The 25,933-nt window shown below is 43.6% G+C and overlaps 1 protein-coding gene across 6 annotated transcripts in view; it reads left to right on the top strand.

Annotated features, from left to right (window-relative positions):
- Positions 1–710: 710 nt before the first annotated feature.
- EXOC6 (exocyst complex component 6) overlaps positions 711–25,933 on the top strand; it is a 190,264-nt gene continuing 165,041 nt past the window's right edge. For 2 of the 6 annotated variants that reach the window (XM_075000389.1, XM_075000388.1), the window contains exon 1: positions 711–2,227. In XM_075000389.1, the coding sequence (XP_074856490.1) occupies positions 2,106–2,227 (122 nt within the window). In that variant the 5' untranslated portion in view covers positions 711–2,105. Of the gene's footprint in view, positions 4,627–25,933 lie in introns of all 6 variants that reach the window. The other 4 variants (XM_075000392.1, XM_075000390.1, XM_075000391.1 and 1 more) reach the window with 3 other exon arrangements.

Genomic DNA, 25,933 nt, shown 5'->3' with positions numbered 1-25,933 from the left:
AAGAAAGAAAACTGAAATTAAATTGGAAGTAAAATTGGCATAAAGTGGGTTCAGAAGACAAATTCCGGAAGATAGTGGTACAAAGACACAGGTAAAATGCAAGGAAACAGAATATGTAAAAATTTGTGAATGTCCTGCAATAAACATGTATCACACTACAAATCATTGTGTGTGCACTGTTCTTAAAACAGGAGTTACAAAAAGTATGATTTAACATTTTTAAGGACTTACTTATATTCACATGCACCGAGGTTCTTGAATTATTGTTTTCACCAAATTAAAAAAAAAAAAGGTTCTTCTTAATATGTTAGTTGCTGACCCCTGACTTCGTGTATTTAATACAGCCCAGGTAGCTCTTTAATGGTAAAATATTAATTTGTCCATTATGTGATAAGAATATAACAAATCCAGTGACTCCATCAATCAACAGTAGGTACACTTATCTTCCAATAACACAGCTGCGAGGATAAGATGGTTGCAGAGACCTTTATAAAAATTAACTACATTGATCTCTGGCTACAGTCCTAAGTAGCTGGATCTAATAGATGTTAGAGTCCAGTAGTTTCATAAATTACATCTTTTGACCTTGAATTAGAAATGTATAGTCGACAAAATTGGGACTTTTAGCTGTGAATAAGGTCACGAACTAGTCATTTTGATAACTTTTATAATTATTAAACTAATTTCTTAATGTCTTCAAATTATTTTAAAAGTTAATATCCAATCTCCCTTTTTATAGTGCAAATTAGTACTCTTAGTCAAGCCATCCTTTTGTCTGCATTTGTGTGACATCCAGTGGCTGGATGGGTTAATCACAAGTATGTATTCACAGTTCATTATCCAAATAATGAATCCCAAACACTAGTTGTTAAACAATAGTGAATGTTTGAAATATTTCTTACAGAGCAGTTAACTTTTATTTACAGAAAAAAGACAATAAGTAGAGAAAAACCAGACTTTTACAGAGAATGCAGCTTAACTTTTGGGATCTCTGCTGCACATAGGATTTTGCTAAAAGTTTGTATCAGTTAGAGCTCAGTCTTACGCATACTGAAGTAATGGTAACACTCATCAGCTGCAGCAGGCACAGCTTTTGGATCTAAATCAAGTTTTTATTTGAGTCTCTGAGAGAAATACTAAAATAGGGAAGCTATAAAAAGACTGCCCTTTCCACACAACAGTGCTTGCTGGTATTAAGCTTTCAGAAGCTTGTTTCTCAAAGTCTGGCACTCCAGTCTCAAGTCTGACAAAATTGGATGAGCTTAAGATTCATTTGAGGAAATTGTACCAAACATCTTCTATCTTGTAGATTAATGGTCAGACAATGACTTGAGATCAGAGGTGCTCAAAGTGAGAAGCCTGTCCACCAGGTTCTCAAGGTGGGATGGGGCTAGCATAATACAGCAGTGTGATTTTATTTACAGCACAAAGGGACACCATCAACTTACAAATCACATTTCTATTTGAACTGTTTATCTAACACTGTACAAATGACAACTAAAAATGATTAAAGTTGACAGATTAAAACAAACATTTTCTCTGCTGTTGTAAATGTACTTTGTGCTTTTCACAGCCAAACTTTTCCCTAATGATTTTATTTGTGTGGGGCTTACACAAAGCAACAGGGGAAAAGACAAACATTTGGAAAATAGGAAAACATAATTTCAAACCCACAAAAAATGGCAAAGGGACTCAAAAGTAGGTGCCCTGCCTGAATCCACTTGTAAATCATAATTTGAAGATAACTAAGTTTCAGGTTTTTGGTGTCTCCTTTCATCAGTAATACTTATTCACGGCGAGATGTTTTATATATGTTTATAAACTATTCCATGCTTTTGACAAAATTTCCCTTACAATAAATAAGCCTGTCTTCAAGGAGAGACATTAATGTAGTGGACACAGTGTAATAGGCACAAGATATTGGAAAGGATATAGGAAAACAGCAGCTGTGCAGCATGCTTGGACACAAAGTCCTCAGGAACCACAAGGTCAGCCCAGGGTCTAGTTTTTCACTGCTCATTTTGCTGACTACAGAAGCATTGTGGTACTGATAGTAAAGAGAATAAAAGTTCTGCACTAACATCAGAACTGTTTCATGCTCTGCAATGGCTAGAAAATGCAAACAAAACTTGTTGGAGCTTTATTCAGAAGAAAACAAAGATCAAATATATGAAAATGTCTTATCTGAGATTGAGTCATTTGAGCTACCTCTTGGAACCAGTTTAAGGTAAGCATACTGTAGATCATATTTTATTGCATAAAATGTATTTGTTTTAGTCTCTGGCTGTTGTTCCTTCACCCCTCAGGTACTGAAGACCTAATTAGGCACACACTGAAATTCAGAGAAAAGTTTATTTTTAATTGGAGTAGTATTGGGCCTTAAAAGAACAAGCATAGACTAAAGGCCTCTACTCAAACCTTTCTCACCGGGACATGGGGTATTTTTACAGACTTAAAACAAATGCTCCAGGAGAAAGAAATTACTTTTTAAAATGAAAACAAGAAACAATAACTTCTTCTGTAATGGAATGCTTTTAATTTGCATCAGACAAATGCTTGAAAAAATAGGTGAATGACTTAATGCAGATATTTTAGACAGACACTACCCTGATTTATGATCAAAGTCCCTACATGCGCAGTTAAGATTTATTCAGTGAAATTCCTATGGCTTTGAAAAATTTAAAAATACTACATTTATCATCTAGTGACTTTTCATGGACATGAAGCTGATATATTAAAGATTGTATTTTTATCTGCACCGGCATTAAAATAGCGTGTCTGGTATTGTGGATGTCAGTTTGCAGTAAGGATCACACTAAAGAAAGAAACCATATATTTTCATTTTTTTCATCATCTATTACCCTATGCTGTAAATAATTTTGGTGATGTGGAAAAAAGAACGTGGGAAGAACTGAATTACATTTCTACAGGGAAACAACATAGAAAAGATAGTAAAGTTTAGAATTTGTAAAGAGCTTCCTTTTATGAATTGCCTTCCTACAATATCACTGCCCAACCTGTGTTTTGCAGGAGCTTCCCTACAGTTAGAATACCCCACTCCTGCTGACAATGGATGTCACTAGTGGATTCTGCTGAAAGAAAGATGAGTATGATTTAGCTGCAAGTGTAGGCAACATCCAAACCATGTTCAGTATTGTTTCATTAACTGTTCAATAGCACCACAAAGACGTATGTCCAGCATCTAGAGCTTGCTTGATCCTGCCATTTTTGGTGAAGATTCTCCAGCTTGTATTGTCAAAATAGACAATGCATGTTTTTATTTCTGCTTGAACAGAACAATCTCAGTTCCAGTAGATCCTACTGCAAAAGCAACACATAACAACACTGCTGGTGTCTAGATCTTGTATCTAGCACATTTTGGCTGCAAGTCTCTGAGTCTACTCTGCACTAGCACTTAAAAAAAATCTAAATATAAGTCTGCATCCAGTAAGGTCTAGCCCATTCTTTCACCTATCTCCAAAGTTATCATGGCTCAAATGAAGCACAAACTGGATACAGAGTTATCTGATTTTAAAATGATAGCTACACTTGCTGTCTGTTCAGAATGTAAAAAGGCTGGGCTAGAGAGGTGAAAAATTGACCTTGCTGGATTCTGGTCCATACTTGGATTAAGTGCTTCTGTTCCAGAGCATAACAGGTGACCAGATTTTGCAAGGGCCAAGGAGCAGGAATAAGTGACCTCTTTATGTTGTAGAATTTAGAAGAGTAGCCAAAACAAATCCGCAAACGCCCACGAATAAGCAAAAATCCACAACAAAAACACAAAACCAAACTGTTGCATTGGGCACACCTGGGTGTTCCCAGCACCAGCGTTCAAGGATACCTCAGCGTCCAGAATTTTTGGTGTAGCAGGAGTGGCCCCAGCACTGCACAGGGATGTGTGCGCGCGTCGTGGACTGGGAGTACGAGCGGGGGCGCTGGGGCAGATTCAGCAGCATCCACGTGCTGGACGACTCTTTCTGTAGCGGGTGTGCTGCGGCGCGTGAAGGTCGGGGATTTTGGGCGCAGCAGGACGGGCTACGCCGCTTCCCGGTTCGGGCGTTAGACCCCGGAGCTGTGGGCCAACAGTTGGCTGGATCCAGGTGCCGGATCCTGGTTTCTGACGACCTCGTGCTCCGGATTGCGCCAAGGCTGGACGCTGTTATGGGATCATTTCTTTCCTCCTCCGGCGTGTGCGGGAAGCGCGACCAGACTTGTCCGCTACTGCGGCTGCTGCTGCATTTGGGAGCTCAGAGCCACAAGGCAGCAGCGTGCTCCTGGGGGGGGCCGAGGCCGGCTCGCTTCCTTTTCACCCGCTAACCCGGGACTCCCCCCTTTCCTCGCCCAACCCGCCCGGCAGCCCCCGTTCCTTGTCGCTGAAGCCCTGTCCCCCTCCCCTCTGCCTCCTCCTCCTCAACGCCGGCCCCCGCCGCTTTCGGGGTGGGGGCGCGCCGCGCGGGAGCCCGGTCCCCGGCAGCTGCCGCGGCGCCGCCTCCCAGCGCGTCCCGCAGCGGCGCCGCTGCCTGGTTCCCTCCCACCCAAGATGGCGGAGAGCCTGCCCGAGCATGAGCGGATCCTGCAGGAGATCGAGAGCACGGACACGGCCTGCGTGGGGCCCACCCTGCGGTGAGCGGCCGGCGCGTGGGGAGGGGCCTCCCGCCCGGAGGGACCGGGGCGCCGGGCAGGGCCGCGCACTGACAGCGCCGCCCGGCTCCGGCGAAGGCTGTGGGGGCGCAGCCCTTTGGGGGTTCGCCCCGCTGAGCCTCCCCCCAGCCGGGAAGGCCTCGCCCTCCGGCGGCGCCTTGTGCGCCCCTCTGCGGGGCTCGGCTTCCCCCCACCGGCTCCCTGCGGGGCCGCTGCTGGCGGCGCTGCACCCGAGCCAGGCGGGGAAGGGGCGCGCCGCACTGGAGCATCCCCTGCGGGCTGTTGCCCCGTTAGCGGGGCAGCGGGCGCTGCCCGCGAGAAGGCGGCGACGGGGGCAGCTGCAGAGCGCGGGGACCCCAGCCCATGCCGCTGGCTGCTGCAGCCGTGCAGGGCCTGGCTCTGCCCCGGCGGGTCTGTGCGACACGCGCTTCCCGGAGCCTCCGGCCTCAGTTGTCTTCTGCGGGGAGAAGGGGTTCGCTGGGGCTGGGACGCAGCACCAGGGCGATCTCCATTTGTCCAAAGTTTGCAGGCTCAGCTCTGCGTAGGCGGAAGGGCGCAAACGAGGCTTCTGTTTGGTGCTTGTTGGCGTGGTTGTGTTTGAGAGCTGTCAAGGCGGTGGGTGTGGCTGGCTGCTGGTTTCCTCATTGGCTTTGGGATTCGTGCTCTCTGGGAAGGGGTGTTAGCCTCTCCATCAGTCCCAGGGCAGGTCGCAGCTTTTCTTGTCCTCTCTGAGCCTGACAAGTAGTTACAGGGTAAAATCCTAAACGTGCTGGGAAACCCTGTCCCGGGTGCTTGGGGTATTAAGCAGCAATGCCTCACTCCACATTTAAAATTGAAGTTAGCTTCCCCACTGTGAAACTGCTTCTTAGTCTTCTCTGACTGCACCCAAGTGAAACTGATTGCCATGAAGCGTTGCCAAAGCTCATACCTTCGTAGATTTTTTTTCTGGTCATTTGATAACATTCAGAAAAATCTTGACTCTCTATGGCTTCAAAATTATTTTTTCAGTGGTCACCTTGAAAGCTACAGAGGAGCAGTGCAGTCCAGGCTTTGTTGCAGCTGCTGGTCTGAGGGGGAACTGAGGAGGCCTAGAAGAGTGTGTGCAAGGGACTGAGTTGAAACATGAGGGAAGTGGGTGGTGGTGTGTGAGAGGGGAAAATTCATTAAGGGATGCAGGGAACCTGAGGGCTTGGAAAGGAGCTGGGGAGTTGTGGGGGCATTATGACTGAAGTGCACAGGAGATCTGCAAGAGGCCCAAACAGAGGATATACAAGGGATCAGGATGAAGTACGGAAGTAGGGTGAGGAGTGCTGAGGGCAGAGAAGGTACACTGGGCCAGGGAAAGCCAAAGCGGGGATAAGGAAAGATTGGCTCTCCTATCCATGTTAAATACCTAATATTTTGAAGATTAGCTACTTAGATCTTTGACATTTTCTCTGTGGGTGAAAGTTTTCCCACCTTTCTCTATGTATATTCCATGGAATTGCTAAAGTCTTCAGAAAGGAAGCTTTACTTTGGTACGCATGATAACTTCTGTAGGAAGAGGATATCCTTATACACTGGACCGATTTTAAACTTGTACTGATTCATGAACAAAAACTTTGCAGAATAAATTAAGGTTGACATAATAATAAAAATTAATGATGCCTGGCTATTATATGTAGTACTTTTCATCAGTAGGTCTCACAGTACTTTATAAAGGAAGTAAATTTTATAGAGGGAGAAATATTTCAAAGACATTCAGCCAACAACCTGAGGGACTACATTCCCTTTGTAAAAATGTACACCTTTTAAAAACAAAACCTGTTTTAAATCTTAAGTGAATAATTAAGAGATCCAGCTGGTTCTCAATTGCTGTTTTGTAATACCTCATTCATTATTATCTACACAACTTACACTGGACCACCCTTACTTCTCTAACCCTAAAATGGGTCAGATTTCAGACCAGATAGATGATTCGTAATATTTAGGTACAGGTTGTACCTCCAAAAAACGGAATTCTCTCATTTGACAACATCCCTCGTCTGGCAGCATGAGGGATGTTCTTGAACCAGAGAGCTGGAACATGAGGGAAACCATCTGACAGCCCCACAGGGGGACAGTGAGGCCATATTGGAGGCTGTGTTCCCTGGCAGACACCCAGAAGGACTGGGGCCAGAGCGCCTGCTTCCTTCGGCAATCCCCTGCGGGGATGAGAGCTGGAGCACTGGCTTTTCCTGGCCACCATGGGTGAGGCACTGGGGCTGGACTGCTGGCTTCCCCCGGTGGCCCTGGGTGGGAGCTGGAGTGCTGGCTTGCCTGAGGGCCAGTGAGGTGTGGCTAGGGACAGGGGCATTAACCTCCTCTGGTTCAGCAAATTCACTTATTTGGAACCACTGAGGTCTGCAGAGTGCCAGATCAGGGAGGTATAATCTGTACTTGAAGTTTAAATGAATTATTAAATAGCCTCAGGTGTATCTCAAAGCCTCAGGCCCATGGTTGTTAGAGCTGAGAGGCAGGCATATTCCTTTCTTTTGAATTCAGCGGAAGAAGCATTCCTCTCATGGAGTAGTCACTGGTTGAAAGATAGGAAGGAAAGGGTAGAAATAAATGGTCAGTTTTCATAGTGGAGAGAGGTGAACAGTGCTGCAGTCCCCCAAGGATCTGTATTTGATAACTCTGTTGTTCAGCATTATTCATTAATAATCTGCAAAAAGAGGATGAACAGTGAGGTAGTAACGTTTGTATATGACAAAGCTATTCAAGATAATTAAGTCCAAAGCAGACTGTGAGGATTTACAGAGGGATCTTGCAAAACTGGGTGACAGGGCGACAAAATGGCAGATGAAATTCAGTAATGATAAGTGCAAAGTAGTGCACATTTTTCCCGCCTCCTTCAAATATAAATATCCAATGATGGGTTCTAAATTAGCTGTTACCACTCAAGAAAGATCTTGTTGTCACCATGGATACTTCTTTGAAAACTTCTTAGTGCTTAGCAGCAGTTAAAAAGCCCAACAGTGTGTTAGAAAGAAAATGGAAAATAAGACAGAAAATATGATAATGCTGCTATGTACATCCATGGTAACACCCACACGCTAAATAGTTGTTCAGTTCTGATTGCCTCATCTCAAAAAGAACATAGTGGAACTGGAAAAGGTTCAAAGTAGGGTAACAACAATTATTAAACGTATGAAATGACTTTTATACAAAGAGAGACTGAAAAGGTTAGGGCTGTTTATCTTGGAAAAGAGACAGCTAAGACTTTGCCTACACTTAGTGCTACCCCTCACCCCACCCCTCAATGTGCTCCATGCAACTTCAGTTCTGCAAATAGCATGGCTGAAATTGACATACTCCCTGCCTCATTTTCCATGTGGTAAGGTTGGTGAGAGCTGCACTCTTGACTCCAGCTACTTTTCCCATCCTGGTAGGACTCTTCTCAACCTGGTAGGGTACTGGAGTTGATGGGATGGTGCTTGGAGATCTTTTTATTGGATCTAAGCAGGTGTGATAAATTGATGGCTGGTGGATCAATTGCTGAAGCATGGATACACCATGTAGTGGAGACAAAGGGGAAGGGATCTGGTAGAGATCTATAAATTGTGCATGGTGTGGGAAAAGTCAATAATGTTTTGTTTTGGTGGAGAACAGACTAACACAGCTACCTCTCTGTTACTATTCAATAAAGAAGTGTTATTTACTCTTTCACATCAGACAGAAAACAGAGATCACTCAATGAATTAATAGTCAGAAGATTTAATATAAACAAGAGGAGGTACTTTTTCACACATCTAACCTATGGAACTCATTGCCATGGTGTGTTGTGATAGCCAAAAGTATATCTGGATTCCAAAAAAAAACAAACTGCGTAAGTTAATAGGAGGATAGGTCTATCAACAGCTTTTAGCCAAGATGAAGCCTTATACTTGGAACGATCCAAAACCTCTGACTACCAGAAGCGGAAGCCAGAGGAGCATCTCACTATAATTATACTGTTCTGTACATTCCTCCATAAGTTGGATAAGGGACATTGTTGGAGACAGCATACTGGGCAAGATGGACCATGGCTTGACCCAGTACTCCTGTTCTTATATTTTCTTTTATTAAAGTAAGAACAAAGCTAAACAAATTAAGTGATAGACAATAATAATAAGAGAACTAGAACTTCTCTGTTTCAATAGTCCAGAACAGAACAAACTGAATAAAGAGAAAAGCATTTAGAAAATTATATGAGTAACAATGTTTCATTTTAATTTTCCTTCAGTAATGAGACCACAGACCTGATATTAGGAAAACCACATTTTGTCATTGCAGAACCACATCTGACATCTTATCTGCCCCAGATGTGATCAGAAAAAGAAAAAAATCCCCCCTCAGTGTATACCGATGCAGTGCTATTAGTGTAGTGAAGACAACTCCAGTGAGCCTGCTCACTAGGCATTCTGTTAAGGTTACAGATATGTGTAGCTAGCTAATGTGTATACGCCATAATTTGAAAGAATTTTAAATCTGTCTAATCTGATAGCATCCAACTCTCATTCTAAAGTCATTTAAAACAGGTTCGAAGGGTCCTGTGGCACCTTATAGACTAACAGAAAAGTTTTGAGTATGAGCTTTCATGACCAGCATCTGATGAAGTGAGTCCGTGCTCACGAAAGCTCATGCTCAAAACTTTTCTGTTAGTCTATAAGGTGCCACAGAACCCTTCGTTGCTGTTACAAATCCAGACTAACAGGCCTACCCCTCCGATACTTAAAACAGGTTATGTACTTTGAACAATCCTTTTGAAAAGGCAGTGGAATAGCTGTCTCTCCTAAGATAATATCCCTTGGAGCTCAAGCCTGAAGTCTTTTTTTCAGGCAAAATGCCCATTGACTATAATAGTCACAGTCACATGTTAGTCTGTATCTTCACAAAACACAAGAGCAGTCTTGTAGCACTTTAAAGACTAACAAAATGATTTATTAGGTGATGAGGTTTCATAGGTCAGACTCACCTAATAAGTAATTTTGTTACTCTTGAAAGTGCTATATTGAGGGTAATAGTCATTCTGGCTCAGTAAAATTAAGTCTTTACTTTCCCTGTCTGCTCCCTAGTGCTGGATAGATCTTTTCTCTGGACCCTTAATTGCTGAATGAAGGAGGCAGGCTTCTTTGCCAGTGCCACTTTTTCTCCTGCTTCTTATATTCTGTACTTTAATGATGTTTTACCGATGTGTGACTTGTTCCTTCAGTGGATATTAGCTTTCTTACAGAGCACACACACACATTGCTAAAATGTCCTTAGCAAATTATCCTGTATCTACTCCTATTATTTCTGGAATGCTGTCCATTTTCATTTTCATACAGCACTACTACACATTAACTTCAAAGATCTGCCCAAGCAAACTACAAGAAAAACTGGTATTGTACATACAGTTCTCCCTTTCAGCAGGCAGCTTTGATCTGCTTTGCCAGTGCAAAGAACTCTTCAAGTTTGCTTAGGAAGTGTTAGGAGAATCACCACAATGGAGTGGATTCATCAAATGGCAGACAACCAGTTAATGGCTCCTACACTATCCTTGCTCCCCATAGTCAGTGCAAGTAATGTGAGTAGAAGAAAGGGGACATAGCAATGGTGTCTCTGCATCTAGTGAGCTCCAGTTGCTGTAATAACCCCTTTGGGTGATTGGCACAAAGTGGAGCAGCCTAGAAGCTACTAGAATGTGCGATAACTTGGCACAAAGGAACCAAATTGGTATTAAGTTGTCTTAAGATCAAGGGTGCAAAGATTGCTGAAAGCCATCTTTCCCTGTCTCTCCTAGCTTTGATGAGTGCTCCTTAGCTGCAGCTGAGCATCAGCGGCCACAATGGACATGTCATGTCAATTGAACAGCCGATTCTACTGTGTAGAACACTATCCATATGCTACAGATTTATCAAAGCCAATAGCGCTGCATCTCCTTGTCAAAACATCATCATCTCTATAGAATGCTTGTGACCAGTCCCCCTTTCATGTTATGTTACAAAACTGAAAGTACAACATGTTGACAAAAAGCAGGACAATTTATGAACTTCAGTCAGATAATTTGCTAATTCAGTAATAATATAGAATTCACATGTACTTCTTATTAAGAAGACATCCATCCACAGTGACATTTGTACACGCATTTGTGTTAAATTATTGCCTCTTGAAATCAGGGACTGGCTGCTCCTGTCCACACAATAGCCAATATCAGGAAGGCTCTCAGGTTGGAGAGAGGAAGAAAAGAAGCTTTGTCTTCGTTCTAGCAGATAGAAGCTGCAGATTTCAGAAAGCTATTAGCAAAAGGCTGATACCAAAGATCATAGCCCACAGAGGGTCCAAGGACAGCACAGTCAAAGGAACCCACGACCTTCCATTTTCCCAGGATGGAGGAGGGGAATCAGAGTAAACTTCTCACCAGGCCACTGTCCCAACTTTCACTGGAATTGGTATTTGCATTTTTTTGCATTGACTGTTAAGCTTTGTTTTCTTATTAGCTTGTGTGGTATTTTTTTTTCAAGTGCTGCATGTAATGGATTGTGGAATACAGTTTAGCACACTCTGTGGATGTATTGTTCAGGAGAGAGGGTGTATAGGAAAAGGTTGACCACACTGCATGATTACATTAGATGTCTTAAAGTTTATAGCTGAAATTTATAGTCATTTATTTTTAAAACATTCCTAATGTTACAGACATTACAACAACAAAAACCCTAAAACAAATGGCAAAAGCCTAAATGTAACACAAGACACTGTCAAGACCGCCTTCTGCTTTGCTAAATTTTCCATTTATTTTGGCCAACATATCTGTAGACAGTGGGTATGCTTCCCATCAGAAGCCTACACCTGAAAACTGAACATCCCCTATGAAGTGGCCTTGCACATCATCTCACACAAAAGAGGTTGGCTTAAAGATGATTTTAAAATAATGCTTTTATCCCTTAAAAGAAAATTGCAAATAAGGCCTGAAATGTTTTTTAAAAATATTTAAAGCATTTTTCTGTTTCTTTTTATACCTTAGAAGTATTAGGAATTCCAAGTCTAGTCTTTTTTGATTTTGGAAACACCGCTGGGAGGCATAGGGGATATTTATTGTGAGTCTTAACATGAAGGGAATGGGTGAGGATGATGGAATTTTAACAAAGATTTCTATTATCCTAAATTTTAATTAGTCATTTAAGTTAAATAGGTGTTAACAAAACAAAGTTTTTACATACCTTTACAAACCTTTTCCTGCTTGGTCTATGCACAAAGTGTCACTGACAGCTGTTTAAATAAAGGTGTGTTTTTAAACCAAGTTATGCTGATTTAACTTACATTGATACCTTTACAAATGCAAGCTAAATCAATTAAGTGTGCCTATACAGGGATTTTTTTTAAAGATTTCTGTTAAGCAGGTGCAATGTCTGTGTTTACACAGAGGTCTTACACAGGCCTTAGTAGTTGAACGTTCATTCTTTTGTTAAAACCGCTATTTCAGTAGCACCCTGCTTACCTGATTTAAAGCCTGTGTATGGGAAGACCACTGTGCTTTTGCAAAGTCACTTGCAGGATCTGAGCTTTATATTGTTTGTCTTACGCACACTATATCCCAAAAACATTTTACTTCAGTTCTGTTTGATATTAAGTGTTGCCATTACAAATAATACTGATGTTTTTGCTCTGTTAGAAGGTGGAAAAGCTTGATCTTTACACAAAAAAATTAAGGTTAAAAATGAGACGGTTTAAAGCAAGGTTCCATGCACTCCAGTTGATACCCCCAAAATAATATACATGTAAAGAAAGTGTAATAAAACATTTAAAAACCCTATAAAGTACAGAAATGAGCATTTACTCTGCAGCCTGCGTAGACTTCCTGCCATATAGACTTCCTCATTTATCTGCCATATAGACTGCCTCATTCACAGCCTCTCCACTTTATTTGCGTTACCCACTCAACGCTTTTCTTGTACAGAAATACATCACTGTGTATTACTTTAATATATTATACATCTTTCAAAGCTTGCAGAAAGAATATAATCCCAGTGTACTCTAAATCATATCGGAGTTCTAAAAGTTTTCCAACAGTATAATGGCTTGGTGGATCAGAAGGATATTTTTATGAACATATAATGATTGCTTGATGTTACAAAATGTGGTGATTAAGATTGTGGCAGGAAAATGCAAGTGTGTAAAGGACTCACAAGCTTGTATTTTTATCTATATTATGTAGCAATTTTGCAAATGTAGATGTTTCCACAGAGACTAATGTTGCATTGTATATTAGTATTATAGTTTACTTGAAACGGGTTCCTTTATTTGGGTAGGGAATGGGATTTTATCATTTCCTTGTAATATGACATTTTAAACTTTGCATACCAATTTGCAAATCTAATCCATTACTAGTGCTGCCTTCTGCTCACTGTATTTGTGCCCTTGAATATATTTTGTTCCTAGTCTCCTTTTGAGCCAGCATCTGAAGGAGCAGGAAAAGTGCTTTACACCTGTGATTTTAACTTACGTTTAGATCAAGTCCTGGAGTGTGTTTTTGCTTCAGGGACAAGGAATCTGCTTGTTTTCATTAATTGTGTAAAGCTGATGTTTTGCTGTTGCAGTGGGCAGGGCAATGAGAATAGTATTTCCACTGAGACCAATATATCCTGAGAGGTGGGTGGCTTCATCACCAGTGCATGTATATGTTTAACAATGCTATTGTCATTTGTTGTGAATCTGATGGTATTTACATTGAGAGGTAGACACTTAGGTGAGGCATCCTCTCTGTATACAGTGGTTTTGCAGACTCAATTTATACATTGCATAATAGGCCTATATATATTTATCACTAGGCCCCTACATAGAGTCAGAGCACTGAAAACATGAGAATAGTGTCCATAATGGCCTGGTGAATCTGGAATTAGTATAGTCAGTGATAGCTTCAAGCATGTAAGTCGATAATATTTCTGATCTCTGCCTCTGAAGAACCAGAAATGTTTGTCTCTTCAAATTTGCTATCTGTAGGAATAAATTTCCACCTGTATGGGCCAGGATTGATGTTCATTGCCGTGAGTTTCAGCATAGCACTTTTCTAGTTTTTTCATAGTTTCAAACATTTCATGAATAATTGTATTTTTATTGCATTTCTTGTTGCAAGGAAGACTTCAGTTGCAGTGCTGATTTAAGTCTCTCATGATATAGATGAGGCAAATAGATGGCAGGGATGGTGCTTGGCCCTGCCAAGAGGGTAGGGGACTGGACTAGATGACCTCCTGAGGTCACTTCCAGTTCTAGGAGATGTGTATCTGCAGTCTGGGGGGAGGGACAGCTCAGTGGTTTGAACATTGGCCTGCTAAACCCAGGGTTATGAGCTCAATCCTTGAGGAGGCCATTGAGGGATTGGGGCAAATAGATGTCAGGGATGGTGCTTGGTCCTGCTGAGAGGGCAGGGGACTGGACTAGATGACCTCCTGAAGTCCTTTCCAGTTTTAGGAGATGTGTACCTCCAATTATATATGTTCTCATGCACTATTAGAGTTGGTGTTACAGAATACTAACATGCCAGATTCTCTGAAGATGCACATGTCCTTTTATGCTTCAACCATGAGCCCAGAGGATGTGCATCCTTACTGATCATGTGTTCTGCTCAGTAATAATCCAAAGCAGTGCAGACCAGCACATGTTCATTTTTATCATCTGAGTCAGATGCTGCAAACAGAAGGTTGATTTTCTTTTTTGGTGGTTTGAGTTTTGTAGGTTCCAGGTTGGACTGTTGCTTTATTAAGATTTCTGAAAGCATGCTCCATACCGCATCCTTCGCAGATTTTGGAAACCTCTTCAGAGTCTTAATTCTTGGGTCAAGTGCTGAGGCTATCTTTAGAAATCCACATTAGTACCTTCTTTGTATTTTGTTGAATCTATGGTGAAAATGTTCTTAAAAAGAACATGTGCTGGGTCATCATCCATGACTGATATTACATGAAAAATATGGTGGAATGCAGGTAAAACACAGAGCAGAAGACATACAATTCTCTCCTAAGGAGTTCAGTCACAAATTTAATTAACAAATTATTTTTAATGAGTGTCATCAGCATGGAAGCATGTCCTCTGGAATGCTGGCCAGAGCATGAAGGGGAATTCAAATGTTTAGCATATCTGGCGTGTAAATACCTTGTAATGCTGTCCACAGAAGTCCCCTGTGGATGCCTTTTCTCACTTTCAGATGACCTTATTAATAAGAAGCAGGCAGTGTTATTTCCTGTAGTTTGTAAACAAATTTCTTTCCCTTAAGGCCATGGCTACACTAGCCCCTGCCTTTGAAAGGGGGATGCTAATGAGCTCCTTTGGCAGATGCTAATAAGGTACTACCATGAATATGCAGCACCTTATTAGTATAAAGACAGCTGCGCGCATTTCAAAATTGCTGCTTTCAAAACGGACGCTGCCGGTGTAGACAGGGGCCTTTAGAAGGGTTCTCCTGGATTTTGCAAGTCCCTTCTTCCCATTTGGTTTTGGGAAGAAGGGGCTTTTGAAATCTGGGGGGGGTCCTTTCGAAAAGCCCCTATCTATACCACGGCATGCGTTTTGAAAGCTGTACTTTCAAAGCACGTGTGGCCATCATTATGCTAATGAGGCACTGCATATTTATGATAGTGCCTCATTAGCATCTGCCAGAGTGGCTCATTAACATCCCCCTTTCGAAAGGCAGGGACTAGTGTAGCCATGTCCTTAGTGGCTGGCTGAACAAAAAGTAGAGCTGGGTGATATTGTAAGCTCTAAAGTTTTACATATTTTGTACTCATTTGTACTCATTTGGTATGGCATCGTTTACATTTAGACAGCCAGTTTTGATTTGAACTCTTCTTCACTGTTTTATTCCTAACAGATTTTATTTTTGATTTCTTGTATGATGATTTTATTTCTTGTATGATGCCACTATCTGTCTCAGGTTATAGATTTACTATGACCAAAGAGAATACAGTTTCCTATCCTGCAGAAATCTGATGTGCTCTGACACTTGCTTAGCTACACACTGTGTTTAGCTGTCAGTGAACAATTAATGAGCAAAGTAGGAAGTGGAGCTTTCAATATATGTTTCTGAGACATTTTTAAAAGACTTTGCAGTTATATCTATGATTTCATTGTGTAATGACAGTGTAATTTGGTCCAAGATAAGGATATTTTTGACCTGCAAATTATAGTATTTAACAATTTATAAAACAGAAATCACTATCCAGTGACTGTATATGCTGCTAAATAAGGTTACAAACTGTTGAATCCCTTCATGTTGCATTTCATGGAGTGGTATACTAATAGACTATTCTTTTGGGCAGAAAATGTATTTTCTTCTTCCATGCTTTTAACATGAGCAGCAGAGCACTCTGTGGAAATGATCACTTCTGAAGTACTTATTATACACATCAGTAAAAAGACCGTTCATGTAAACGAAGTGGGTCTTTGCCCATGAAAGCTTATGGTCCAAAATATCTGTTCATCTGTAAGGTACCGCAGGACTTCTTGTTGTTCTCAAAGATACAGACTAACACGGCTACCTCTCTGATGTGGTAAAATTGTGAAACATTGTGATTTCTGCAAACTACAGTTTATTTAATTCTGTGGCACAAATCCCATGGATTATCTAGCTTTTCATGGAGTCTTGGAGGTGCTTTGTGTCATATTATTTCCCGTGTTACTTCCATGAGAGAAATCATGGTCTAGTGGTTAGAACACTGATCTGGGAGTCAGGAGACCTGGATTCTAGCTTAATTCTGCCATTGACATGATGTATAAGCTTGGGCAAGTCATTTGACCTCTCTATGCTGATGTGTCCCCCCTCCTGCCCTTGTCTTTCTTTTGCATGCCCTCTTACTTGGCAGAGACTCTATACCTTTGTACAGAACAGAGCACAAAAGGGCCCCAGTCTTTGTTGGAGCCTGTAATTATTGCGGTAATATAAATAAACATCACCATTCTCTTCTTTGCTGTGTGCTTTATGCTTATTCAGGCAATCAGCATCACTATCAGTTGACTAATCCCTGTCTCCACTCTAGCCCACTAACCAAATCCAACCAGAGCAATGATTTAGTGGTGTGGTCTGTTGGATGTTTCTGAAACTTTTTACAATCTACCATGCCCCTGCCTGTTCTGGCTCATTAGTTTGCTCTATGGCTATTACCCACTTATAGCTGAAAAACCTAACCTTAATTCTAGTCACTGCAAACCTCCAATAAGAGTGTTTGAGAGCATGTTTACACCGAGGCTGTGCTTCAGACAAGTTGAACAATGTATTGATTTTTGGTTTTCTTCCTTCTTCCAAGGAGTCATTTTGTGGCTAGCATCAATTATGTCCTGTCCAGGCAGGAGTTAATAGTCTGTGTTGCATGCAGGCTGAAATCCTTACTGAACCTCAGCCTTTGCCAGTAAGATAAAGTCTGGAGGGAGCCAAGATGCTCTAGCTGAGGGAATAGTAAAGGAGGAAACAAGTTTAGAGCTCAGCAGTTCTGATGGAAAAACTGGAATTTGAAGTGGAGGACCAAGGAGGTAGGTTGAACTGCTCTAAGTGCCTGCAGAGAAGGCTATGACTGACTGACTTATTTACTTTATTGTTCATTCATTTGGTAATACAGGCATACTTTAGGAAGGGTGTTGTGCTTCAACCCTAGACAGGATTATATTTTAGGAGAGGTGGGAACATTTCATGCTTATGAATCCCTCTGACTGCAAATATTGCAGTCTTCCCAGGCAATAGAGGTATTAAATGCATGTAGTCTAGTAATCAGATATAATGGGGCACGTCACAAGAAGCATTTCTGTTTATAAGGAGAACCCCATCTTTTTAAAAATATTTATCTCCAAAATACTTCATTTAAAAACAAATATATGGGAGACAGGTGAAAACTTCAACTTGGCAATAAATGGCTGTTAGCATCCATCGTGGGTGCAAACTTGCCTACAAACACGTTGACTGTGAAGAAGAATATGTATTTATAGCTGTGTTGGTTCCAGGGTATTAGAGACACAAGGTGAGTGATATAATATCTTTTAATGAGAGAGCGATGAGAAGCTTTCCAGTCATGCAGAGGAGCTCTTTTCAGGAGAGGTAACCATAGCGTCACAGCAAAAGTGCAAGGAACAGATTATTTAGCATAGCTACTTAACTTGAATTGTCCCTTACAATACGTGCTAACTCTTCTACGGTCATAGGTCAAAGACAGTGCGTTAGTACGGTGGTTCCCAGCTTTTTCAGTAACATGCCACACTTCAACAAGACAAACAATTTTACAGCACACCCACTTTTTTCAGCTGAATTGATTGCTCATAAATGTTGCATTTACTTACATTTGCTGTGGTTATAATCTTACTAGAGAGGTTTGCAGCATAGTAGTGCATACAACAAGCTAAGGGATCTAATGGGATGTTGAGTAATGGAGTAACTGCTGAAAGGTTTGAGTACTCGTGCGGTGGGAAGGCGGGCCCAAAGAGCGGGCTTCCCTTGCTGACAGCCTGCTGGAGCTGGAACGTGCCATTTAAACTGCATCCTAGCTGCAACAGGCTCCATCCCACCTTGCCACGACAGGGAGGTGGGGAGCAGGCTCCCTTCCAGGCCATTCAACAGGGAAGCAGAATTTCAGCTGCCTCCTGGAGTGAGCAGGCTCCTGTTTTTCCTTTGCAGTGGCTCAGCAAAGAGCCACCACCAGGGGAAATTGACCAACCCTGTGCCCGCTGAGCCCCAGCTAGTGCAGGGTTGGTCAGTTCCTCTTGGCCCTTCCTGGCCCGCCCCCGGTGGCTGTGCAAAGGGCTGTGGTGATGGTAAATGGGGAAATTGATGAAATTTCACAGCACACTTGGGCTGTTCTCATGGCACACCAGTTGAAAGCCACTGGGTTAGTGGGTTGCAGATTGTTGCAATAAATCATCTAAATCCAGTTTGTGTGTTCAATCCATGGTTGTTATTGTTTAGCACATTAAGCTTCTAGGCACTTCCTTTGAAACTATTGTGCAAGTTTCTTTTGAGGATGAGCGAGTTCATTCAGAGAGTAATGTTTGTCTGGTTTCATTCAAAAAGTTGTTATTGGGGCATTCAGTGCACTTGATGAGTTACTATGGTTATGTGTACACTGGGATGCTACATCGAAATAGCTTATTTCGGCGTAGCAAAATCAAAGTAAGCTATTTCAACGTGTAGCGTCCACACATCCTCCAGGGCTGCTGCTGTCGACGTTCAACGTTGACGTAGGAAAGCACTAAATCGAAATAGGCCCTGCAGGGGAGCATCTACACACAAAAGTAGTCCCAATCGGAATAAGGGGGTGAGGAAAGCCTACGGACAGGGTCTCAGGGCGGACTAGCCCTTCTGGGGCGACAGCAAGCCGCTCCCTTAAAGGGCCCCTCCCAGGCAGACTCGGCCTGCACAGCACAGGTCTGCAGAGCCCACAAGCACTCGCAGACCCTGTGCATGCAGCATGGACCCCCAGCAGCAGCAGCAGCAGACAGAAGCCCACACAGCCACACCCGGAGCAGTGGTTGCCCTGCTTGGTGCCATGGAGTAGGCCACCCAGCATCTCCTAGAAGAAGATGAGCTGTCCTCCTTGGGGGATGAAGAAGCCGTCCCAGACCGTGTAGCCCTCCCGGCCTCCCCCTGCCGGACGCGCCACCAGCTATGGAGGTACCCCACCAGCACAGAGTGATGGAAGCGGCTGGTGCTTGGGGAGTGGGACAACGACCGCTGGCTCCAGAATTTCCGGATGAGCTGGCAGACATTCCTCGAGCTCTGCCAGTGGCTCACCCCTGCCCTGCAGCACCAGGACACCCCCTTGAGACGTGCCCTCACCGTTGAGAAATGGTTCGGCATCACTGTCTGGAAGCTCGCCACTCCAGACAGCTACCAATCCATAGGACAGCAGTTTGGTATGGGCAAGGCCACCGTCGGGGCTGTTGTCATGGAGGTAAGCGGACCCCAGGGGGAGGGGTAGAGACTGGGGCGAGGGGGACCTGGGAGGAGGAGGGAGCTTGGGGGGAGCTCAGGGGGAGGGCCAGGCACACCCTGCACCCCTCACGGGTGTTCATGTCCTTCCCCTGCAGGTGGTCTGCGCACTGAACGCCCTGCTGCTCCACAGGCTTGTGGGGCTTGGGGACCTGGATGTGGCCATCACGGGGTTTGCCAGCATGGGGTTCCCTAATTTCTTTGGGGCACTGGATGGGACCCACATACCCATCCATGCCCTGGAGCACAGCAGAGGACGCTTCCTGCATAGGAAGGGCTACCATTCGGTGGTCCTCCAGGCCATGGTGGACAGCTGGGGCCGCTTCTTGGACATATATGTTGGCTGGCCTGGCAGCACCCACGATGCCCGGGTGTTTAGGAACTCGAGCCTGTGCCGCCAGCTGGAGGCGGGGACCTACCTCCCCCAGCAGGAGATCCCTTTGACGGACACCACTGTGCCCCTCTGCCTTGTTGCAGATGCGGCCTACCCCCTCCAGCCCTGGCTCATGCGCCCCTACACGGGCCACCTCAGTGCCAGCCAGGAGCGGTTCAACACCCTCCTGAACCATGCATGCTAGGTGGTCGAGGGGACTTTCGGCCGCCTCAAAGGCTGGTGGAGGTGCCTCCTCACACGCCTGGACTCAGGACTCCCCAACATCCCCCAGGCTGTGGGCACATGCTGCGCACTCCACAACCTGGTGGAGAGCAAGGGGGAGGCATTTGTGCAGGGCTGGGCTGTGGAGGCTGGCACGGCCTACCCCCCCAGCCACCTGCTGCCCCGAGCGCCAAGCCGACCATGAGGGGATCCGGGTCCGGGAGGCTGTGCAGGCCCATTTTGACCAGGCTGCGGGGTGAACGCTGGCAGGGCCAGCTGGTGAGCCACCCACCACACACGCTGCCCACAACACTACCTGCCCCCATGGCCACACCATTGAGCACTGAAGAGCACACACCACCACACGTTTGTTTTGTTTTGAATAAATCAAACCTTCTTGAAACAAAAACGATGAAGTTTTACATTAATGGGGAACTATGTACATCAGGAGAGTACAGCTACTAAAGCGGGGTAGGACAAGGCTACTATGTACAATTAATGGAGGGGAATATGTACAAAGGGGGGCCTGGGGGGCCCAGTCCTTGGCTCCCTTTGCCCCAACTGTCCAGTGCCCGGCATGGGGGGACGTGACTCACGTCTGGGCCGGAGGCCCCATCAAGGCTGGGTGGGGGCCAGGAGAACCGGCAGGTATGGTCGGGCTGGCTCCTGAGCCCCGCGGTCCCCCTCCTAGGCAGGCTCCAGGACAGGTGGAGGGTGGCTGAGAGAAATGGCGGCCAGAGTGGTGGGGGGTGCCATCTTCTCGGCGATCTGCTCGAAAGTCCTCATGAAGGACCTCCAAGCCTCCTGGCGCCAGGCCAGCACTCTCCCCTGCAAGTGGAGCCGGCGCTCCTCCACTTGCAGGCGGTGCTCTGAAACCGATGCCAGAGGATGGCGAGGAGCTGGGGATCAGCGGTTGCCTGTGGCTGGCTCTGGCAGTGGCGGACTCATCCTGGGCCTGGTCCCTGCTCTGCTGCTGGGCTGCCCTGATGCGATGGCCCCGGTGGGTTGTCCGGCACAACTGACGCAGCGCCCATGCTGTCGAGGCCTTCAGATGGTGCGGCTGCGGAACAGAGTGGGGAAGAGCGGAGACAGCCGTTAGTCTGGGCCCTGACCCATGGCCCACGTCCCCCCACCCCTCCGCTGCTGGTCCCCCATCCCCTGTCCCCCAGAGATGATGATGATGGGTGTGGTATCCCCCCCAGGCTGGACAAAATGCCTCTCAACCCCTCAGCTGATGGCCGCCATGGAGGACCCCGCTATTTCGACGTCATGGGACGCAGATCGTCTACACATGCCCTACTTCGAAGTTGGATGTCAAAGTAGGGTGCTATTCCCATCTTCTGGTGGGGATAGAGATTTCAATGTCTCGCGGCCTTACGTCGATTTCAACTTCGAAATAGCGCACGGCACGTGTAGACATGCCGGGTGCTATTTCGAAGTTGGCCCGGCTATTTTGAAATAGCCGGCTAGTGTAGACGCGACTTATGTGTTGTGATAGGCAGCCATTGGCTCAATGGATCTTGTGAAGTTTGGTCTGGGGAGTGATGATCACTGTAGCAGTGGAGGTATGGCTGCCGGTTTTGCATCTGTTGTTCTGGATGGGTCTGTTGTTGCTTTGAGTTGGTGTGTCCTGGCCTGTGCAAGCTTGCTTCTAATGATGAGCTTAGAGGTTGGGGGACTGTTTGAAGGCCAGAAATGAGGCTTCATGAAAGATGTATCAGGATGGGGTCTTCACTGAGCAAGGGTTGTTGTTGCTTGCTTTGGTTCTAGTATGGGGCAGTATGTGAGAACTAGGGTGTATGGTCGGGCGGGGGGGTGTTATTTTTGCATTGAAGCAGGTGGTATTTGGGTGGCTCATTCCATGATGCAATTTACTTCTCTGGTGGAATGTCTTTGTGGTACCTGAGTGCCTGGCAGTAGGTAACAGATTTCTTGGTATGTTTGGTGGTTACTGGATATATGAAGGCAGAGGTGGTGATCTGTGAATTTCTTGGTTGTCTGTGCTGAAAAGCTAATTGTGATGTCCAAGAAGTTGATGCAAGCGTGGGAATGTTCTAGAGAGAGTAAAATGGATATGTGATGGTTGCTGAAGTTGTATCGAAAATCTGTGAAGGCGTTTAAGCTGTCCATCCAAGTGATGAAAATACCATTAATATGTCTCAGCTATATCATTGGTTTTGTGATGCATCACTACAGTGTGGGTGTGTGTAACTAAAAATACATATGTATTAACCATTTAAAACCAACTCGCAGTGCAAACTTTTATTTGAATACAAATCCAGTTCTCCTCATATTGAACATAGTTTTGGTTGTACTCTGTGGAGCTACCTTATGAACTTTGCTTTCTGATATAGAGCATTACAGGATCTTTCCAGCTAACTCTATTATATGAACATGAGCCTTCAAAACAGGGGGCTAACTTTGTTTCTGATTACATTTATGTCACTACTGCTGAAATTAGGGGGATCTCCACAGGAACAGAATTTTTTCTACTGTCTTTTATTGTGCATCAGTACAACAGGAAATTAAAAAGTAGTGCAGTGCTTGTTTTTCAATCTCTCATTTCATACATCACTAAGTAGCACAAAAGCTTAGCAGGAAGAGACAGCTCCGTGGTCAGCGATGTGAAAACAGGAAGGAGGAAGTCTATTGCAAATCTGGGTTTACTGATTATCAGTTCATGTTTGGCTACAGAGGATGTCCATTAACAGACATCAGCGTGATACATTGCTTATCCACAGTGCTTGTAGAGTCACTACTACAGAATATTGACCCTGGTTATAGGAAGTAATGTTAACTAACAAACTGTACTCAGCCCTTTCCTGCTCATAGAAACAGGATACTATTAGTGAGAACAATTCACAGAAATTGCACATACAGGAAAACAAGACAAGTAAAGCATAACGGCTAAGCTAAAATTAATAAAATCATTTTTTGTGATTTGGCCTTAGCTTGAGTTATGCATTTTTTTGGCATATAATGTGACCTTTTAAATAGAATAGTGCCATGTATTTATAAATAAGGATGGCAGAATTGGGCCTTTAGGTTGTGTGTTGCAGTAGAAAGTCTGGTTAGGTATTAAGAAATGTGCTTATTAGAATAACTTTTGTTGAATTACAGGAAACAGCTGGTCATTTTATAAAGGATTTTTAGGGTGTATGCAACAAACTACATAAAATTACTTAATGGAAAAAATAACACAAACGTTGGTGTTTGTGTGAACACAGAATATCTATATATATTACAGTACAAAGGAAATTTCAGTATTTCCTGTGAAATTGATGTTCAAATTTAATGTGCTAGACAGTATCACATTAGTGACACTTCAGTTGTGTTTGAGATGACATTTCCATTGTAGGGCCTTGATTTCTGCACTGTGATTACAATGGAGCTCCATTAGGGAGGATTTCTGTGTTTGTTTGTACTGGGACCTGTTGAAGTCACAGTGCAAGACTGGGACCTAAATAACTTTATTTTGTAACTTACTCAAAATAAAACGTCAGCTTTTTCTCAAATGAGAAGCTGTGTATCTGTGTCTGTAGTTTATACAAATCTATTTGGCCATTTTTTGTTATGTGCATGTAGAGGTGTAGGGAGTCCTGAAGAGCCTCTGCAGCTTTCATGAAAAATTGTTTCACATCAGGAGACATTACTGACAATAGAAAATTATTGAACACTCACTGTGTGTTAAATTATGTATTTGTTTTTTAAACTTTCACTGAAAATGATAGTAAAACTGCCACTGTGGAATTCCTGGTTTGTCTATGAATTCTGTGTCAAACGTGATCAGTTTGTTTTAAAAAAGTTATTTTTCCTAACTTTTCACTATAGATCGCTATTTGAGGAGTTGCAAGCACTGTGCTAGACAGAATTAGAATTCAAAATTATCTTGACAAAAGAGTGAATTGGTATGGATTAAACAATATAAAATTCAAAAAGTACAAGTGCAAAGTACTTCACTTGGAGAGAAAAAAGCAAGTGCTCATAGTTGTAAACAAAAATTGGCTGTTGTCATTCATAGTTAGACACTGCACAAATGGTGAATAACTGGCTACACGGTAGTATTGCTGAGAAGGATGTGGGAATTCTAGTGGATCACAAGTTGAATATAAGTCTACAATGTGATGCAGCTGAAAAAAGGCTAGTATAGTTCTGGTGTGTATTAACAGGAGCGTTTCTGTGTAAGAAACAGGAGGTAATTGGCCCTCTTGACTGGTGAGGCCTCAGCTGGAGTATTGTATCCAGTTCTGGACAACACACTTTGAAAAGATGTGAACAAATTGGAGAGACTCCAGGGGAGAGCATCAACAATGGTAAAAGGTTTGAACCCCTGACCTCTGGGAGAGGTTTAGAAAACAGAGTTCTGTTTAGTCTTGAGAAAAGAAGACTGAGGGGGACCTAATACGGCTTCAGATTTAAAGACTGTTGTAAAGAAGACTTTGATCATGTGATCTCCATGTCCACGGAAGGTAGCATAATCCACAAACCTACTGGCTTTGGTTTACTGTCCCATGTCATGGGACATAGACCACTTACAGAGAGAGAGGGAGAGAGAGAAAATGAGCCTCCTCTACAACTTAGCTAACAGCCAGCTGGCTTTTAGCTTTAAGCTGGAGAGGTTCATGCACCAAGCTCCAGAGCTCCCAGGTTTGAGTCCACCTGTCGGCAGTTACAATCAGATAAAAAGTAATGGACTTAATCTGCAAGAAGGGAGATTTAGGTTAGATATTTGGAGAAACTTTCTAACTGTAGGGATAATTAAAATCTGGTATAGGTTTCCAAAAGTGGTGGTAGAATCCCCATCACCAGAAGCTTTTAAAAAACAGTTGGACAAATACCTGTTAGGGTGCTTTAGATTTACTTGGTCTTGCCATAGCACTGTGAGCTGCAGTCCCTTCTTGAGGTTCCTTCCAGCCCTACATGTGTGTGATTCTGTGACAGTCACATCATACATCACGTGCCGTCATAAAAATTCTATGTAGATTTTAAGTCATTGTGACCATCTAGTTTAATCTGTATCATACAGATGATAGAATTTCATCAAAAATTTCTAGAACAGATCTTTTACAAAGACACTCAGTCCTGATTTAAAAATTGTCAGTGATGAAAAATCCATAGTGATCCTTTGTAAACTGTTCCAGTGATTAATTACTCTCACCATTCAGAACTTATGCCATATTTCCAATCTGAATTTATCTAGCTTTCACACCCAGCCATTGGTTAGCCTTATGCCTTTCTCTGTTAGACTGATCAGCCCATTATTAAATATTTCATATGTTTTCCCTATAACTATTTACAGAGTATGATCAAAACACCCCTTAACTTTTTCTTTGTTTAAAAAATAGATTGAGCTCCTTGAGTCTAACACTATAAGTTATATTTTCTAATCTTTTAATTAGTCTTGGGGCCCTTTTCTGAACCCTCTTCACTTTATCAATATCGTCCTTGAGTGTTGGACACCAGAAATTAACAGAGTATTTCAACAGCATTTGCATCAGTGTTATATAGAGAGATAAAATAACCTCTCTGTTTCTATTCAAGATTCCCCTCATCAAACATCCCAAGATCTCATTAGCAGGACCTGCTCCCAACACCTCACCACCCGCAGCCCCCTGCACCTCCTGGCCCGGCCCAGCCTGCTCCCAACACCCACCTGCCCGCAGCTGTGACCTGTACCACTTCCAACGCCCCCCGGCCCAGTTCCCTAGCCCCCTCACCAAGGTAAGTTAAGGACTTACTACTGGTGCAGCCTG

The sequence above is a fragment of the Carettochelys insculpta genome, chromosome 7 (genome assembly GCF_033958435.1).
Source record: "Carettochelys insculpta isolate YL-2023 chromosome 7, ASM3395843v1, whole genome shotgun sequence".
Lineage (NCBI taxonomy): Eukaryota > Metazoa > Chordata > Testudines > Carettochelyidae > Carettochelys > Carettochelys insculpta.
The sequence above is the reverse complement of the archived record's forward strand: the minus strand, read 5'-3'. Positions and strand labels throughout refer to the sequence as shown.